The sequence below is a fragment of the Ornithodoros turicata genome, chromosome 7 (genome assembly GCF_037126465.1).
Source record: "Ornithodoros turicata isolate Travis chromosome 7, ASM3712646v1, whole genome shotgun sequence".
NCBI classification, from domain to species: Eukaryota; Metazoa; Arthropoda; class Arachnida; order Ixodida; family Argasidae; genus Ornithodoros; species Ornithodoros turicata.
In genome coordinates this window covers 43,629,937-43,648,669 of record NC_088207.1, presented here as the reverse complement: position 1 = coordinate 43,648,669, position 18,733 = coordinate 43,629,937, and the positions used below count along the sequence as shown (strand labels likewise).

Below are 18,733 nucleotides of genomic sequence, written 5' to 3'. Positions count from 1 at the left end.
GACCTCCCACCGTGCCATCCCCAAGAAAGCACACCCGTTCTTTATGAGGCTGATCAAACTGGCTAATGACTTTCCTGTCTGGATATAGTTCGTAACGATGCCGACGATGCCGTGGCATATGTCGCACGCTTTTTTGGTGACCACTCCGTGCGTCGCCTTTTGCATCACCTGCGATTGCAAGCATGCTTATGTAGGGAGTGACTTTTTCGGGTTCAACCTGATTCCGCCCGGTTATTCCCCCTCGAACTGGCCTCCCACCAATTCGGGTTAAATCGGATTACTTCCCGAATCGCAGTCACTATGAAATCTTCAAGTGACGTTTCCACTGAATACGAACAAAGGTCACCACGTGTAACACACGTAAGAATGGGTCACTTACGTTCCCAGCAATACACCCATGTGTGTCAACACTGTCTATGCCTTCGGGCATTACCGCTGGGAAGTCACGATACCGCAAAAAATAAATAAACAAAATAATATAAAATAAAAAGCGATACTCGGAAAGGACTTAATAGACAAGAGGAGGAGAAAAAAAAAAAAACACCCGATAACACCCAAAGGCACAATTGTCGCCCGATTTCTCCACGAATTGCATTTAAAAGTAGCGCCCGATTTTTAACCCCCCGAATCTGAGAAAGGCATTTAGCCCGAAAAAGTCACTCCCTAAAAGTTATATTGCACTTCGGGCCAAGTCAACTCCTAGAGGTAAACTAATAATAATAATTCACAAAAGTGTGAAAGGAAAATGAGCAAAAAGCCGCACGATGCGACTTGCTTAAACTCGCTTACTTAAGCCATTAGCAAACATATACAGTTAAGTGACATTCGCTTGGGACGAGTCGGACGTGTTTACGAAACTGATGGACCCCTCCGAGTCACGACGTAGTGCGAACGCATGCTTTGAACTGTTGCCTGCCGAAATCGACACAAGGTCAATTTTTTTCTTGTTCGTATCATCGTCTTCATCACCACAGGATATACTACGTTCAATATGTGAACGGAACTTATAACAAGAAGAAAAAGAGGGACAGTAAAAGGATCACGCAGATTGCAGCAATGCAGGAAAAATGCAGTTCTCGCGTGAGCTGCAAAGAACGTTCCACTTCTTTCTCTTGCTCTCGTATTCCCTCCCAACGGTATAGCGCTAGCGCACGATTGAGCCCGCTTTTTAAAGAGCCCTCTGGTGTATTAGGTTCCATGTTTGCAGCGAACTGCGATACATCTCGGAAGTCATTTAGTTCACTCGTTCCCCATACAAAAATACAATGGTCCTGCGTTACCTCCTTAATCTGTGTAATATTGGCAAGGTCGCCTACAAGTGTCATGATACTGGAGAGGCTGTACGTCGAATCATCTTGCTCAGTTGCCTCACTTCGTGGACAACCGCAAAGGAAGCACAGCAGCAGCACGGTGAAGTAGAGCAGCCTCCGCATCTTCCTCTCGATTGTTGTCGTACTCCTGTGACACACAAAACGGTAGTTCAGCAGTTCATCTAAGTGAACGACCCTGTTCTAAGTGAGGTTCACCTGAACGTGATGGATGCTACAGAGCGTCGTTTCCGCTTTCAGGAATTATACCTCAAGCTATGAGTATAAAAACGAAGGAAACCATTGGCGTCTTGTGAGGATGTGATGCTAGCGCTGACCATTGAGACTAACGAACCACTCTTCCGCGTGATGCCGCGTGATGGCGTGTGATATAGATCTGGATAGAGCGGGACTTGGAGCTCTTGTCGTGTTCAGTTACTGTGTTCTGTCTGTGTTTTGCCGGCTCCCGTATGCGTACGACGCACTCCTACCAGCAAGTCCATATTCCCGCGTTAGTGAAGGAGACCATTGAGCACACTGTTGCCAAGAGCGATGGCGTAAGGCGACAGCGAGCACGGATCGTTCCTGTTGGTTCTCAGAAGCACGTGACCTGTCCCAAGGCTTTCCAGTGTTACCTTGACTTCAAGGAACCTGTTACCCGCACACGCAGTGAGCTTTGCACAATTAGGTTCGATGGACACTATATGATAGAGCATCGATGTAATTTACGTGAGTAGAGCTCCGTTCCAGTAGCTTACAGGTACGTAATTACAAGGGGCCTTGCTATTTTTAACCTCTGGCTAACCCGTTCACAAAGACACACGTCAGTGGCGTAGCGTATTTACGTGTTTCTCAGCCGTTTACTAGACCAGTTCTCCCAGTCAACCGTCCTACTGATTGCAGAGTGCACAACGAAATAGCGAACGTCCTGCTAAATGTAATTCCACCGGTTTGTTGTGATTGATCGAATAATAAAAAAACATGGACATATGAGACACGTACGGGTCACGGTTTGTTGTCATCGGCTGGGTTCCTATATTGACGACCAAAAGCACGTGACACTGGCAAAAACCATGTAAACATGTATGTAAAAACATGGGCACATTTTCGCAATACCACGAGTTATACTTCGCTCACCCGTTATTATTATTTATCTATGTTTTTAGCCCTACTGGCTTGCTTACCTTGGTTGACTTTATCTGACAGCGGTGACGATGTCGCTGCTTTGCAGAACGGGGCTCTGTCCGTGATAGTAAATGGCGTGATCTGCTTTTTATACGTAACCTCGCATGATCTGTGCATATCGATGAATGTCTTATCACGCGGTACATTCTTGGCTTGGCTGCATTGATAAGTATAACGCATTGTTTTGGGACACGCAGAGCAGCTATACAAGCTATTGTATCAATGACCTGTACCTCTTCATGTGGAGTTCATGTGCGGATCGGATGAGGTCTGGAGAGCTGGAGATAGGATCGCTGAGGAGTGGCGATATCCCTCTTCTCATACATGCTACACAAATACGCGAAGCAGAACAATGACGGATCTACTAGAGAGTCGTGGATAACGCGGAGATAGTCGGAGATAACGAACGTTTACCCCACAGGGTTCTCGGAAGACTTTCCAGAAGAATGTCGGCACAGTTCCCCCTGAAGTCGGCCCAGCACGCATACTAACCCTGCTGTCCTCTTCCCCATCTGTCCACGCCTATACGCTGCTCACAGCCACAGTTGCTTGGCGGCGCTAACACTGAATTAAAAAAAAAAAAGAAGAAGAAGAAAAGAAAAAAAAAAAAGAAAGAAACGTACGGCCACATGGCCGGTTTCACGTCAGTTCAGGCAGGGAGGTCCCGTCGACCTCCTGGATTTTCCTTATTTTTCTTGTATTTGGAAGCCCATCGTATATGACGATAAAGAGCGCTAAAACGAATGATTTCTAACGAATAGTTTTTGTGCACAAAAATCGAGAAAATCCGGCCCTGAACTCGTGTGTTTCACTTTTGCCGTTTGTGGACGCGCATATCTCCTGAGTTTTAAAATATATTCTCGCGATTCTTTTAATGCTTTAGTATGCGTCCAGGTCAGCAGGCCGAGCGCAAATTTTGGAGCGCAGGCGGAACGCTCCGTGATATATCGGGGAACATGCTCTCTCGCGCAACTTTGTTCCAACTTCGACGCGTGAGTTCGCTGACTGTAGATGCCGTCGTTGCTGTAATTTGCACCAGTTTACTGAGATTTTAATGATTTTTCATTATATATATATATATATCGTGCGTGTGCCTTCTACATGTTTCTGCTCAGACAGGCAAACGTTTAGGTATATTTCAAGAAACACAATGATTTTGCGCATCCGTTTCTCAAAAAGGTCCTTTTTGATTTCATTTATATTTTGCCAGTACATAGCCCCTGTTAGGTCTTCCTTCTGACACACACACACAAAAAAAAAAAAACTCTCTTAAAAAGCTGCACACTGCGACGAACGCGTGAAAACGCAGCCTATCCGCGAGCGTTCATGTGGGAGCGGGGCTGCCTGTACCGTGGGATGCTGGCGCGACTCAATACGCGGACTTCCGCCGCGCATTTTCGATGCGCATCTTCTGTTTACATGCGCATCTACCGTCTTCATCCAGTGCGCTATCCTAGCGTGGTGGTGGTGGTGAAAGGGTTCGTCGAATTAACCCGCTTGCATGAGCGCGTCCAATGCGACAAGTCGAGTCGATGTGCTTGTGTCGCATTCATGTGCGGCTAGATTCTTCATCTCCTTTGTCGTCGTCGTTACACATGCCTATTCCACTTTGAAGACGAGAAGTCTCTTTAGCAGCACTGCTGTCACTCGGAGCATCTCGTAACGCGCTGTGGAATAGGTGTGTCGCAGTACATAGGCCCCGTCTCTTACATCTTCTCTCCAACAGCTTTTATACGCTTTCTCCATCCTCTCACACATCCAAGTACACGCATTCCTGAATTCATAGCTCACATATAATAATAATACTTTAATAACACTTTGTCGAATAAGGTGCCTACAAACAGCAGTGCCTAGGCAGCAGTGAACCAAGTCACACCTCCAGCAAGTCACAGCTTGAGGTATCAGAGGACCTCCAGTCTAAAATGACTATAAGATGAGTGAAGTAGGTCAACATGAGCTGACACACAATTAAAAGACGTCCGGATATGTCGCGTGGGCGACTGATGAGCTGCAGTATCATCCACATAAAACAGGGACATATTTCCGACGACGCGAGTGGAGGGGGGGGGTGAAAATTCAGCAAGCTGCTTACAGATATGCACGCACATACGTAATTCGTTACCCGTATGATACCTGAGTTCACGTTGTTCTGGGCCTTACATCTGGGTTTGCAACGTCACGACTGACGCCCTGGAGGAATGTACGTCCTGGGCCGACTTCTAAGAGAACTGCGCCGGCATATGTGTGAAAGCGTCCGAGAAAAACCCAGGAAAAATCCCAGACAGCACAGCCGGCACCGGGATTCGAACACGGGTACATCCCAGTCTCGACGTGACATGGCCAGCACGCTAACCACTCAGTCACGGGAACATATGTTCACTGCCACATAATGATCACTCCACCCATTTGTCCTGGCCAATCTCCCTTAGTGGTTCCATAGTGGTTCACGGCCGTGTTTTGGGAGGAAGAAGAAGAAGAAGGACAAAAACAATAAGGGCCTTAGTCCCTATCATTACTGCACAAACATAGACAAACATCTCTCGCCCCTTTTGCCCTGGCCAATCTCCCTTAGTGGTTCACGGCCATTATCTCATTGGTAGAAGAAGAAGAAGAATAAGGGCATTCTACGTGGGGCAGAAGAAGAAAAGGTAGAAGAAGTCTGCACGTCTGAGCTCGTGCTGGAGCACGGGCGCGCGTTCTCCCTTTCCGCAGACGCGCTCGTTTGGTCGCTGTTCGTTTTGTCGTCAGCAGCATAACTTCCACTTGCAGTCCCCCTGGCTTGGCGCCTTGCATTTCTGGTTGTGCTCTGAGAAAGACGTCGCACAAAGGCATCCTTTGAAAAGGGAGCGCGAACGTGCGCCTTTTCCAAGGTACTGGTGGAGTTCGTCGTCGATCTCTGGTACGTGCTTCGTGTCCATATAATTTTGTTCCTATATATATATATATAGGATAAAATATGTGGGCCTTTCTTTCTCCTTTTTTCCAGAGACACGTTGGTGTAAGTGCTAGGTAAGGGCACGGTGTTCCGGAATCAGTTTGGGGTGGAACAGGAGGGCAGGTATTTCGTTGAAGCACACCCGCGAGGACATCGTGTTAAGTAAGTCGTGTATTTGTACAGGTCCTGGGACCGGTGGCGGTTAAGTGCGCGGCAGCTTCACTTCCGCGATGGCTACGCCAAATAAATTCTTCGTAAGTAAGCGTTGCGTTAGCATACGTGAACAAAATATCTACCCGTCTCCGTTAAGAGAAAATCGCACATGTTCACAGAGCATGCCAGAGGACGGGGAAGAAACGGTGGCTTGCCCATACAACTCTTCGCACGTAGTGCCTGCATCCATGCACTCGTTCCACGTTAGGCATTGCCCGCAGAAAAATAACGCAGGTAGGTAGGACAATTTATCTCCACGTCAGCTATTAGCCAGTGACGCGGAAGTGTTCTTGCAGGCCAACAAACCTCAAAAAGGAAAGAAAAATCGAATGGTAGGACGCAAAAGGAAGAAGACTGGGAACCAGGTACTCTATATTGTACACCCGGCGGTGTCGTGTGCTGCAAATAATTGGTACTTCCAGATATTGTGCCCGGAAAGCCAGGTTATGTGCCATTGATGTCGATGGTACGTCCGGTTTTCCGGGAAGTGCATAGTATGACGCAGGTGCAGAGACGACGGTATTACGACGAGCTTCTTAAACAGCACAAAGTCGTCAATATGTGAGTGCGATATGCCTAGGATATTTATCTCGACCACCCTGGTTACCGTACTTCACCCTCACCCATCGCGGCCTGCATAACCTTAGCGTCATTTGCGTTATCCTGTTTCAGGCTGAAGAGCCTGGCAAACAAGAGCTACTTCGCAGAGCAAAGGCGAAAGCACGTAGTGCCCAGTGTGAGCGTAAGCGTTTCCCCCCTTTTTTTTCACCTTTTAGTCGTCGGGGACACTTAATATGCTGTGCTTCACGCAGGGGCAGTTCCCAGTCCACCCTCAACCTATCCCTACAAAGCCCAGCACGGGGAAATACAGTAACGTAACCCTAGAGAGCAAGAGAAAAATCCATCGACCTAACGGTAGCTATACCGCCAATGGATACGTAGCCTTGATAAGTGTACTTATGAGTTGATTCTGCTACAGATGACCTAGACGACTGGTATATCGAACCAATGCTGACCTCACTCTCCTCTCGCCTGGAGTCAATTCTCACGGGAGCGGAACGACAGCCAACTTCACTCCCCAAGTACCTATCCGACGACTCCTGGCCTAAGCTAAACCCTCCGACACAGTCTTCGGCACCGAAGAACCATCCAATACAAGCCAATCACCGCCGCCCGTCTGAGATGCCGAAATCGCGGTACGTTCGGCAGCAAAACGGCACTGCCTTCAGACTGCCGTCTGAAAGACCAGGACCTGGTAGTGGGTCCTCTGCTACTGCCAGTCCCGCGGCCGTGAGCCCGGCAAGTGGAGATTCCGCCGGAGAATTCACCGAACCAAAACTCTTTCCCTCGGTGTCTGGCTCGAAGCAACGACCTGCGAACGGTCTACAACAGGCTAGCACGAGGCCTAAGATCAGTGCTTTTGTGAGTCTGAGGGGCACCGAAACTTCCAAGTGGATTCGGGCCGGAGATCACGACGATGAGCTCTTCTACTGTTCGGGGAAAGGACGTGGTCGTGTGAGGACATAGCGAACATATAAAAGAAAAAAAGTGAGGAATGGACACGGATAAAATTCACCTGCTTAAAAATCTCAGAGGAAGTGTTGCGCATGGAAGGAACACCACTCGTGCACAAAGTTACCGGTTATTGCCGTAATGTGCTCTTCAGAACCATTTTGAACTGTGAACCATTCATTCTTGACAGCATGTTCTGTGCATATAATTACCTCATTACCTCCGCAAGCCGTAACTGCATAATGCTGACTCCTACGCAGCTCTTGGCATGGGTAACAGTACACTGTATTGCAAATGAGCCCGATCGTAAAATATGAACCAGAACTAATTGTTCTCCATGAAGGTCGTCATGATCGGTTAGGTTGTCACTTGCCCTAGAGGGTTGCCAAAATTATGCGTTACGACGTGAACTGATGGCGTTTTATTCTCGAATGTGACTGAACGATAAAGGTTCCATATACTGCCGCCTATCGAGTCGTCAAAGGTCGCGGGCACTTTACCCATGTACCGTAATAACGTGTACTCTTACGCCGCCGTATAGTTTACAATACAGCTTGTTTACCTACCTGATTTGCTTCGGAACCACTCCGCTGCCGCTTCCTGTTGTGCTGCCGTGGAAGTCACTTGTGAGAGTGTGCCGATTTCTTTGCACCGATGTATTTTTGTCGATTCTAGCTGGCGACCTACATAAGGGGTATGCTTCCGCGCCGCATCTTGACGTTTCCTTCACTTAGTATAGCAGAGACATGAACACATGCATAGATGATTGACTAAAAGAGGCTTTACACAACTGCGATGTAGTCTCTGTGTAAATATGCAGCTGTTGAAGGGAGCGCGATGAAAGCGTAACATATTGCGTGTTGTCAACTTGTACGACACGACAGGTCTTCCGTTGTGTCGTTGTCACCTGTAGGTGACAGTGACGGTGTAGGACAGCTTGCATTTCCGTTACAAAGCCAAAGAGTTTAATTTCCATTGGTACGGCAAAAGGTCCGGCCGTATAGGGCGCTTTTTGTGTTGCCTGAATATTGCCCTACACATTACTTAGAAAGTCCTACTTGGGTCCTACAGACTAGATCCTGGACACTGCATCACACGCAAAAAAAGTGTTCTGTTTCATTTAATGCACGCACAACACTCACTGCCGTTCTGACGTGCTTAGCGCCTCGGTGCTTCCTCGAGGAAGTGCATGGCCTCCAGGTGATGCCTGTAAAAATGACGGTCACAAAAAGTATTCGGCGTGGTTCTGCTTCACTAACTGCGTTTCCTCTAGTTATATACTGGTGTCATGGAACATCGTTGACAGTGAGCCAGTCTGAAGTGTTACTCCGTTACAGCTCAGGACGCAATAAGCATTGCATTTACTTGGGTAGGCCGTTCGGTTACTTCAAAATCATCCCTGTGAATATGAACCTCAAAGTGAAGCTTACGCTTGTGTGTAACCAAAGTGTGCAGGCAAAAGGGTCACTGAAGCGATTATAAAACCTAACTGAAGGAAAGTATAGGGTGATGGCGATGCGACAAAGAAAAAAATTGGGAATGTTAAAGTATAGGAAACTACGGAGGTTCTGTATATTGCTACGACACACTGGCTTGACATAATACGTTAAACAAGCTCTTCGATGCCTATGTGTGTCATCACTACAGTAATTGCTTTAATATAGCGGCTGCTGAGCTGTAGTAGCTCAGCAGCCGCTCATTTTTTCAATATTGATTATATCTTTGCAGACCCATAACGGAAAATAAATATGTACGAATATCGTAACGATATATGTGCGCGTGTTTCTCCTTCTTTGTGAAGATATCCACTCTTTCCGCAGAAAGTAAAGTTTTGCCCTTGCGAAATATATGATAGCACCCCCTCTGTCCCCCCAGTCCTTCCTCTATACTGTCCTCTCTCCATCTGTCCATGTCTGTACGTTTATTCATAGCCACAGTTGCTTCGCGGCGTTAACAAGGAGTTAGATATAGATATATATATATACAAAAAGATGACATCATGCTTCCCCGCTTTTCACGGCTAGCCTTTTTAGATGTCCCTTCCCAGGCGGAGGAAAGTATACAGGAACGGTATTACCCACGTAATAACGCGTAATTACGGTGGACGCTCTCTGAGTCTAGCGTTGCCTTTGCAAGTATTAATTTTCGCGAATTTCGCGACCTCTAAAAAAATCGCGAAAAACTGTACTCGCGAACACAGCTTGACGTTTATCCCACGCAAAGCAAACAGCCCTGGAATCTCGAAATTAAATACTCACGAATAACTTCTTAAATGATTTAATGAGCGATTCGCGAAAATTGATACGTCGCGAATAAAAATACGTTTACAGTATTCAGTGCTGTGGGGGCACCTAGGCCGCACGTGCTCCGCATGTGGTCGTTGGATTATCGTTTGGGTGCAAACATTTTGTCGTTATCATGGAGGTGTGTTCCCTTATCACGGGGCGAAGGTATTGACCGGCAAGGACACACAAGAACACGCCACATTTCACTGGCATCAACACCTATTGCTATCATACGTAAATATACGCACTTTCCATCTCACCGATAGAGAGGGAACAGTGCTACGCGTGAAAAAAAAAAAAAAAAAACTCTGAAGGTGAAAAATTCGAACTACAGGTAGCGCCATAGCCTGGTCTTTCGAACAGGAAAATATATGTTGGTTGTACCCAGTGACATAGCCAGTCAAATAGTTCAGGAGGGGTGTTTTTTTTTTTAGCGCCGCGAAGCACCTGTGGCTATGAGCGACGCGTACAGACGTGAACATAGGACAGTAGGAAGGAGCGGAGGATAGTGTAGGGGTGGGCGTCCTGGGCAGACTTCAAGGGGAGTTGTGCTGTCATATTTCTGGAAAGTCTGCCGGAGTACCTCGGACAGCACAGCCGGTGCAGGGATTCGAACCCGTATCACTTCGCAGTCTTGGCATGGGAGGCGGTCCTCCTAACCACTATGCCAAGGGGGGGGGGGGGGGGGGGGGCGTCTACGGGAACTTTACATGGCGGAAGTGATGTGACCCTCATGTTTCCTCTCCCATATGCACTATCAAAGGTACGAGCCACTGGTTATTCGTTTACGGGCTGATGGTGATATACGAGTTTGGGAATCGGGATCTACCCGCGCGTAAAGATTGTAACATACTACGGAGGTGCTCCTCACGGAGACCTTCACTGCGTGAAACACGCTCGTCGCAAAGTATCATGAAGCGGGACGAATGGCTTCATGTGAGAATTACTACCAGAAAAGTGTCCCCGTTATGCTGTTGAGAAACCGGGAGATGTAAGGAAAGTCATTCTCTTTAACGATCCGGGCATCAGCCACATTCTGAAAGAGGTTTTGCGGAATGCAGCTTTACTACATGTATCAAAGCGGGGCTTCTGTGTTGTACTACATGGATAGCTTGTAGGTAATGCTTACGAGTTGGAATCCATCAGTAGTGCTGGGCAAGGGACCACAGACCTACGTTTTTTTTTTTCTCTCTCTCTCTCTCGATGTGAAATCTAGTGTCCTCGTTCGACACCACAGTTGGTATACGGCTGAAAATGTAGGGATATTTTGTTTTATTTGTATACATTTTGCCTTGTGATTTGCCCGTGCATGTGCGGGCAGTGCTGAACAGGACAACTCCAAGCCACTCCAACTTTATTTCGTACATGTCACATACAGTAAAGCCTGATTGTGACGAAACCGGTTTATTCGAAACATCGCCTCATTCGAAGTTTTACGCAGGCCCTGCCGACACGGATTATTGGAATTGTACTGATAGCGGACTGCGCGCTTACCGCGAAGTATGAGCCGACAGAAATTCGTATGGCAAAACCAGTTCACGTCTTTTTCTTTTTCTTCTTTTTTGCACTTAAACTAAAAGGCTGCCAAAGTGCTCATCACCATTCTTTCCTTGCTTGAATGTTTGAAAACTCCCGTGGTGATTTCGTGCACTTCCTATATAGGCTATACTATCACTGTTTTTCTCTTGGACATTCGCTTATATCGAACTGCTGCTTTTTTTCTCTTCTCGGTCCCGTTCACTTCGTTATAACGAGGCTTTACTCTGTTCAGCTCAGTCCAACACACTGGTCTCCTGGCCTCGTTCCAGATGCAACGAAAGTAGGCTTAAACATATACACAAGCACAAACCCAGGCACTTCAGCAAGGCCCATGGATAGGGGAGTGCCGCTAGCATTCCTGCGCAGGAGCCTGTGCTCCATATAAGTTTAACTGGAGGATTCCGGGGACCGGCTGCGTTGACCAGGCCAGGCACGCTTTGCGGGGTCCTGACGATGGTCCCAAGCCAGTAGTTGGACGTTGAGGGTACTGCTCGTGGCCTCAGCATCAACCCAGCTGATCAAGCAACAACAGCTGAAAACATCGTCAAGGTTTTGTATCCTCTTCTCTCGCTGTATATATCACTGTGGCGAGGATGCAGTTCACTGTACTTGAATGTTTCTTGCGCGCACCGTAGGTCGAAAAGCGAACAAAGAATGCACCTTCACAAGCGTGAAACACAGTCAGTTAGTGCCCACAAATGATCACAGCCACCATACCGCGGACCTTGAAATAAATAATATATTATGTACTCGATACTGTATCAAGTACATATCGTTCGTGTATCCCGAACCCAGCCATCGAGGCCGCCTTCCACTGTTCGTTGTCGTAGCAGACGGCCTTGCTGTCGTGTCCAACCCTTTTTGCGATACAAAGGGAATTTCCAGATATTGACACTGTCACCGACTGTACATAATACCATGTGAAAGAGCTCATTTCGTGGACACAGTTAGTCGCTAGAGCATGTCACTTCCCAAGGCTTGCTGATGAAATAGACGTGGAGAGATGAGAAACGAGCCCCAGGAGCAGATATCTCTTTCTGGAGACACTTGGGAGGATTGTGCAGATATGTCTGCAAGATGTCAAACAAAGTGCATCTCGTAAGTTACGGGGAAAAACAGCGACAAAGAACAGTGTCGCTTGATCTGCATGAGATAGTGGGCTGGACATATTGGATATTACGTGGCTTTTTCATTCATGCATTGTTCATAATTTTCTATGAAGCGGCTTCCTTCCACTCGTATAAATAATGCAGTAATGTAATAGTAGAGCGGTACAAATCAATACTATATGAATGCCGCCCGCTCACCTGCAACAATGAATAAGTGAATGAGAGAATATGGCGACAAACTGCTACATAAAAGAAAAAAGAAATATATAGGAAGACCTCTCTCTCTCTCTCTATCTTTATTATTATTATTTTTTGTGCCTTGGGCTTTCTTTGCTTTCCTCCAAAAGCAACACCCGTGCAGCTTTTCTCGTTTTTCGAACTTGTAAACTCAAAACTTAATTGTTCTTCGAATTTTCTTTTTAAAATATGAATCTATTTGAACGGTACTCTTGTGTTCTGGCCTTCGACTTCGACTAAAGTTACGAAACATTTCAAAGAACAACCTTTTCGGCAGGATAATGGATTAAAATGTAACGTTTAACCGCGCACTTATGTTTTCTCGACGAGCTATCAGGGAGGCCAAGTTCGTTCAGTGTAGAGATAACTTGATGCACAGAGAAAAATAATCGGAACGCGTTATTGGACAGCGCACAGCACCGTGCGCAACGCTGTCCAATAGGCGCGTTCCAATTACTTATCTCGACGCATCACGTTATCTCTACACTCCGCAGTCACTTCGACGCCCACGTGGCATCAAAGAGGTTTGTTCGTATTGCGTATATGGCGTAGGCACAACTTACTCCAATATTTTCCTTAATTACTCTTTCGAATCGTCCAGAAGCAGGTAGGTTGGCGGAATGGAGGAAACCGAAGGACACTATCTCTCCCCGGAAGAAAGTCACATAGACAGGAAAGAAGCGTGTGCAGTCCATGGAGTCGCTGATGTTCCAGAAGTAATGTCTTCCTGCAGAAAGTGAAGGAAGTGTACACGACCTTCTGCGTTAGCCGGGAAGTTGTCACTGGATTTCGTTAAGGTATTCGTACAATCGGTAGAACAGCAAGAGAAGCAATATCGTTCTGGCTTGTTGAAAACAGGAGGTACACACCTCTTTTGGACACATTGTGCAATATGTAACATGTCCGAAATAGGCGGATTTCTCAACAAATCGGGACGTTCTGTTTTACCCGTGTAGAAACAAGCGACCGCGGATTAGACTCTGCTATTATTAGGAGGAAGTACGAGGTAGCACTGACTTTGGAAAGGTGCAATACCGCTACAAAGACAATTCTTTAACTTCATTAACTTTCTAACAGGAACTCGTAGATTGTAGAATTACAAGTGATGCTTCGGAAGTCAAACAGCTGGTGCTTACCCATTCCAGGGTAGCAGGATTCGCGTACCCACAAAGAATTGCGAACGTCGTCGTCGTAGCGAGGGGCAGTGACGGTTCCGCTCAGAGGTTCCTCTTCACGTTGTAAGTAAACGTTGGAACCAACACCTTCCTCACGAAGCTCACGAAGGGTACGTCCGCGAGTGCAGATCATTTCTGAAAAAGAAATCATCGTAACCCCTTGCGGACATGGCTGGGAGTTCCGGTGCGGCGTCACTCGCTTTCACCGCTCACGAAACCTTCGCTTCACGCAGTCACCGTCATACCATTTGCGTGAGCTGAGGGCAAAATTGCCTGATGGGTTTCGTTCACCTATTTATGATGCACTTCAGTGGAAAAGCGAACTTGGCATCCACAGTGACAGTTTGCTGAAAGGCACATCGCAACATGCCCCCTTTTTCGTGTAGTGCTACCTAATGGGTCGTCGGCGCAATATCGCTTGCGGTACCGTTCCCGGGAAGATTTTTCTTTAAAATCTAATTGGTGTAGAAGCTTTGGCACAGGTGTTGCCTCGCGAGACGTGTCCAAGCGCTCCTAGCTACTGCGCATGCGCTGAGGGCGGCAGACAGCAGCAGAGGAAAGAGTTCCGTGAGACGTGAAGCTCTCGCCCAAGAGAATAAGACACATAAGTAAACATTCGATATTTCTCACAAGCGCATAAAAAATAAACGCAATACTGTACCTGGTGAAACGAAGTACGCAGTTAAGAAATGAATGTCTCGTCCTCTGACGTTGTCCGTGATATACCCAGTACGAGGATGGACCCCGGTATAACCTGAGTGAAACTGAATATCTGCGTCAGTACAGCGATAAGTTGACTTCATTGGATTGCGTCCTTCTTAATAAAAAATGAGAGTGTAACATGAGCTTACGCCCGACTGTAGGCCGGCAATGATGCCGTTGATGTCGTACAGAAGTACCACAGAAGGATCACTGTCTTTCATGAACCGCAAGCCGTAGAATGTACCTATAAAAATATGAATAAGGAGTAAATGAGAGAGAGAAAAAAAACAGGTTTTGAATTATTGGTTTACGACCATAAGTAGCCTCTTTTGAGGATCAATAAGCATTGAAGCTCCGTGGAAAGTCCAGTATGGGGACAATATTGCACGATGGGTGTCCCAGGACAATTCTAAAAAAAATAAAAAATCCTTACGAGTGAACCACACTATCTAAAAATCATGCGTAGTCGGCTATGTCTCACATTGCATGGTAGGTTTCACAGTAACGTTATGATGCAGCGTGATGGAAACTGATGTGTGAAGTAATCTCTGAATCACGATTATCTCACATGGTGCTTGTGACAGCGACACTTCGCGTAATATGGGTTTATGGGACATCACCTTTGCATTTTGTGTTTATCTGAACGAAGCCTTGTCTTCGAGCCTCCCTCGTGGTCAATGGCATCTGCGCGAATGCGCTCCCTCGCCAGTTGCGCATGCCCCAGGTAACTGTCAGAAACATCAAAACCACGACACAGGCTTCGGCGTTCGCACGCAGTTCATACATCAAAATTATCACAGAGTTTTACAGAACTACAATGTAGGGCAATGGAAATAAGTTACAATGTAGCAGACGGGAGTGGAACCTCCAAGTAAGAAGCAGGAATGAGCAAGAACAGTCGCTGAAGAAGCAGAAAATGCATATTAACTGATATGATTTATGGTAGAGATTGACACACCGCCATTTTTCGGCCCGGCCAAGCCCGAACCGGACAAGTCACAGAAATGTCTTCATTAATTTTCTGTTCTTGGGTGTAGCAAAAGGAATTACAATAAAGGGTGGGTGATAGGTAGAACCCAGCCCAGCCCAGCCCAGCCCTGCCCCAGCCCGGCCGGCAAAGCTGGCATGCAGCATAGCTGGCCTTTCCCCTTTTATCTTTCCTTTTCATTTTTTTTTTCTGCCAATAAATCTCCCCCCCCCCCCCCAGCCCGGCCCATATGTCAATCTCTATTTCTATGTCTTCTAACAGCTGCCCAAGCAGCAAAATGTACTGAAAGTCGATTGCAATAGGGGTGGACGGGCAGGCGGAAGGCCTTGAACAGACTCCTGAAACTAAAGAACATTGGTAATACACATACCGCCCACCCCTATTGCACTCGACTTTCAGTACATTGTGTTGCTTGGGTGCCTACGTTCTCGACGCATCAGTATCTAATCTAGTTAGTTCTAATCTAATCTAACTTTAGTTCCGTCATTTAAAAAGTGAATGGGACAACAATAACTGAAGTCGTTGTCGCACCTCGCAGATCATCCCACTTGAGAGCATCTGAAACAAACAAAAACGACGTAATGTTCACGGTGATTGCATGGTGATTGCACGGTGATTGCATGATGATGTGATTGCGACATATCAGTCAGTAACCAGAACAATGATCGCTGCTGACGATAGTGAGTAAACAATACGCGGTAGTCGTTGATCAAGCAGAGATATGGGGGAATGTATATGTTTATCCGAAGGGTCAAGGGATGATAAAGAGATAGAGAACATATCACGTGATGAACTCCACCATAACCTTCCCAACTTACCTGTAATTTGCGACAACAGAGTTTCGTTTGGGGTGCTATCAACTTAGAATCGTGTGAGAAAAGTTGGAGTTACGACTATAGGCTTCTTTGTTGCGTATCTGAGACAGAATCTAAACCAGATGACATGGAGCTGGAGGCGCCTGTATAGTGGCAGCCACCCTGCACCGATACTATTTTCTTTCATTTTTTTCCTTCTTATAATGCTTACTTACTTTGTGAAACTGCGCATATGCGCCTTCTTGGGATCCAATAATTGTCATCATTCGTATGAATTCTGCATATCAGTAATTGTCCTGCTCACAGGTATAGAGTAACGGTAAACTCACGCTTTCAGGGTCGCCAGTACCTGAACCAGTTCCCAGCCTCACGCAAGCAAGGTTGCGTCAGCACAATGACATGCTTATAATTCTAAGTTATTTCTCTGATGTAAGAGCTGGTATACCAAAATAGTGTCAGTGCGATGCATCCAATAACAAACAAAAGCGAACGCTGTGCCGATGAGAGCCAACAAGCTCGAAACGGCCGTCTCCCTTCAGATCGCCGTTGTAATGATCGCCATAGAGGCAGACAAAGTATAGTGCATGCCTGCTTTTCGTTCTTAGGGCGAGGGCGGCATTATTTTTGAAGCGTGATGTGAGTAAGCATTGCGCTTGTCCCATCCTACAGTTGGCAATACAACGCGACCGGACCCGAACAGCGGGCATGCTGTCTGTACTCGTCCCTTCCCGTTTATCCCGTATCGTATTTCAAGTAGACCCTAGACCTAGAGCATGACGTGAGAGAATACCTCAAATGACCAACCTATAGCCTAACAAAAACAATCACTGCAGAAACGCGCAGCTGTTGTCCCCATGAGACCTGTCCGTTGAAAGATGAAAGTCACCGAAAAGGTTAGCTCTAACCTTTTCAGTGACTTACATCAGTTCTTTCAGACCTGTCCGTGGCAGGCTTTTAAAAGAACCATAGTATACGGTGGTTCACACGACTGAGAAGCTGCTTATCCCCGTCTCCTTCTGATGACAGTTGTTGGTCATTCTTGAGCTACAGGTACCACCTCGGAAGTAAAAAGCGTTTTTCCAATTCCCAAAATATTATACACCGCAACCCACCCTACCTATACCCGACCTTATATAGACCACACGTCCACGTCGATGCGCGAAAGACGACTTTGACACCTCCACAACTGTATGTACAGTTTCAACCAGCCAGGAAAAATGTCACGAAGTTTCCCCCTCGCTTAAACGACTTAAACGACGCTAAGCTTCGACTTAAACGACACTAGTGTAGAGACTTACCGATGCAAGACGTAATGGACAAGACGGAAAGTATGATAGCGAGAGCATCCATGTTCCGTGGTGCTTGCAATATCCGTTTCTCCCAACAGCAAACGCTCGCTTTCGCGTAGCCAAACTGTATTTTATAGCCGGGAGATGATCGGAGTCTCGATGAGAACAAGTTCTTCGGCGAGAGTCGCCGGTCAGGTCGAGAAATTGCACACATAAAGCATGAATAAAACTGAGCGGCTGGAAGGGTGAAGCCACCGAAACAACGCGAACACTTCTAATGCACCTTCTGGCAGGTTCCAGTGGGAATGGTCGAGTGCATCGGACACTAGAGAGGTACTATAATGACTAGAGCAGTGTTTCTTTTCAAATTTTTTCAATACGTGACCCCTTTGAGTAGCACCAGACCTACCATGACCCCCCCCCCCCCCCCCACACACACACCTTTATGAGCCTTCCGAAAATTTACTTTTGTCAATGACGCAGATACATTTACATCGTAATTTATTGAAAAGGCATTAACCACAGAGAGAGCTACCAAAAATGAATTTGATGATTTCTTAATAAGGATTGATTTAATCGTGTATTTTAATGAGAAGGGTGTACTTGCTTTCTTGATACAAGCGAATCAATACGTTGATCTGTGTGGCTCAAGGCATATCGCATGTTTGCTTGGACCCTCCGTGACCCCCAGAAAAAGGCTCATGACCCATTTTGGGGGTCTTGATCCACAGTTTGAGAAACACTGGACTAGAGGTACTGTACTCCAAGGATATAAGACACTCGCATCCTGTTTCAATTCCACACACGGCGTGAACGGACTTCCACCTATACTCTGACCATCTTGGACCAACTCTGTTGTCTTATAGATGAATATAGTATGGGAGGGGAGAATAAGCTATTGCTGGAGTGAACAAGCAACAACAACAACAACAAGAACAACAACAACAACAGTTTTATTTTAATGATGGTTGGGGGGTTTCATCGCCAGGGGATGGAGTGTGTGCGTGTGTGTGAAACGGATAGCATTTTCTCGAGTTTTCTCATATTAACCTCTGTGAAGTGGGGTAGGGTCCTGTGGCTACCACGGGGAAACATCACATGTTATCATCACTTCTCCTTCATTTATTGTTGTTGAGGAAATAAAGCAGGAGAGAGAGAGGGATCTAGGTGGACACTCAGGCTCCAAAACCAGCAATGAACACCTTTGTTCACTGGATGAACACTCTTATCTGATATGATATTAAAAGTTTCCATTGCTGGTTTTTGAATCTTCATGTCCTTCTCTGCCGTTCGTTGCTTTCTCAAACTCAAACGCTGCCCGTTCATCGGCTGTTTTTTGTGTCAGCTAAGGCCTCGTCGCAAACCTCTTTTAGGACGCACACCTTCACTTTCCCTTCACCAGATGACGTGGACACCTCTCCTCCACTCTACATCGTCACTGT

General features: G+C 46.6%; 2 protein-coding genes and 1 long non-coding RNA gene across 5 annotated transcripts; 1 reads left to right on the top strand and 2 right to left on the bottom strand.

Annotated features, from left to right (window-relative positions):
* Positions 1–13: 13 nt before the first annotated feature.
* LOC135399918 (uncharacterized) lies at positions 14–7,854 on the bottom strand. Its single transcript, XR_010424450.1, has 3 exons — positions 7,719–7,854; positions 1,281–1,458; positions 14–168 (listed from the first exon to the last, which is right to left on the bottom strand). It is a non-coding gene; the product is annotated as an uncharacterized LOC135399918 (long non-coding RNA).
* On the top strand, positions 5,141–7,722 carry LOC135399917 (uncharacterized). 3 transcript variants are annotated; one of them, XM_064631654.1, is made up of 9 exons: positions 5,141–5,391; positions 5,479–5,501; positions 5,611–5,681; positions 5,760–5,874; positions 5,937–6,005; positions 6,063–6,201; positions 6,313–6,382; positions 6,453–6,555; positions 6,620–7,722. In XM_064631654.1, the coding sequence occupies exons 3-9, from the start codon at positions 5,658–5,660 to the stop codon at positions 7,165–7,167; spliced, it is 1,068 nt and encodes a 355-aa protein (XP_064487724.1). In that variant the 5' UTR covers positions 5,141–5,391; positions 5,479–5,501; positions 5,611–5,657; the 3' UTR covers positions 7,168–7,722. The 3 variants fall into 3 exon arrangements, with proteins under 3 accessions (XP_064487724.1, XP_064487722.1, XP_064487723.1); XM_064631652.1 differs by having other exon boundaries at positions 5,479–5,550; XM_064631653.1 differs by having other exon boundaries at positions 5,479–5,557.
* Positions 7,855–10,737: 2,883 nt separating the features above from the next.
* Positions 10,738–13,648, bottom strand: LOC135399916 (uncharacterized). Its single transcript, XM_064631651.1, has 3 exons — positions 13,459–13,648; positions 12,886–13,049; positions 10,738–12,046 (listed from the first exon to the last, which is right to left on the bottom strand). Exons 1-3 carry the CDS (start codon positions 13,646–13,648, stop codon positions 11,924–11,926), a joined length of 477 nt encoding a protein of 158 aa, XP_064487721.1. The 3' UTR covers positions 10,738–11,923.
* Between the last annotated feature and the right edge of the window lie 5,085 nt (positions 13,649–18,733).

Bases quoted from the DNA above. Each gene is read 5' to 3' on its own strand.
- LOC135399917 (XM_064631654.1), top strand. From the start codon at position 5,658: ATGGCTACGCCAAATAAATTCTTC. The intron at 5,682-5,759 runs GTAAGTAAGCGT...ACATGTTCACAG, and splicing joins CTACGCCAAATAAATTCTTC to AGCATGCCAGAGGACGGGGA. The intron at 6,202-6,312 runs GTGAGTGCGATA...ATCCTGTTTCAG, and splicing joins CAGCACAAAGTCGTCAATAT to GCTGAAGAGCCTGGCAAACA.
- LOC135399916 (XM_064631651.1), bottom strand. From the start codon at position 13,648: ATGATTTCTTTTTCAGAAATGATCTGCACTCGCGGACGTACCCTTCGT. The intron at 13,050-13,458 runs GTAAGCACCAGC...CACTTTCTGCAG, and splicing joins ATCCTGCTACCCTGGAATGG to GAAGACATTACTTCTGGAAC. The intron at 12,047-12,885 runs GTAAGTTGTGCC...GACATCTTGCAG, and splicing joins TAATTAAGGAAAATATTGGA to ACATATCTGCACAATCCTCC.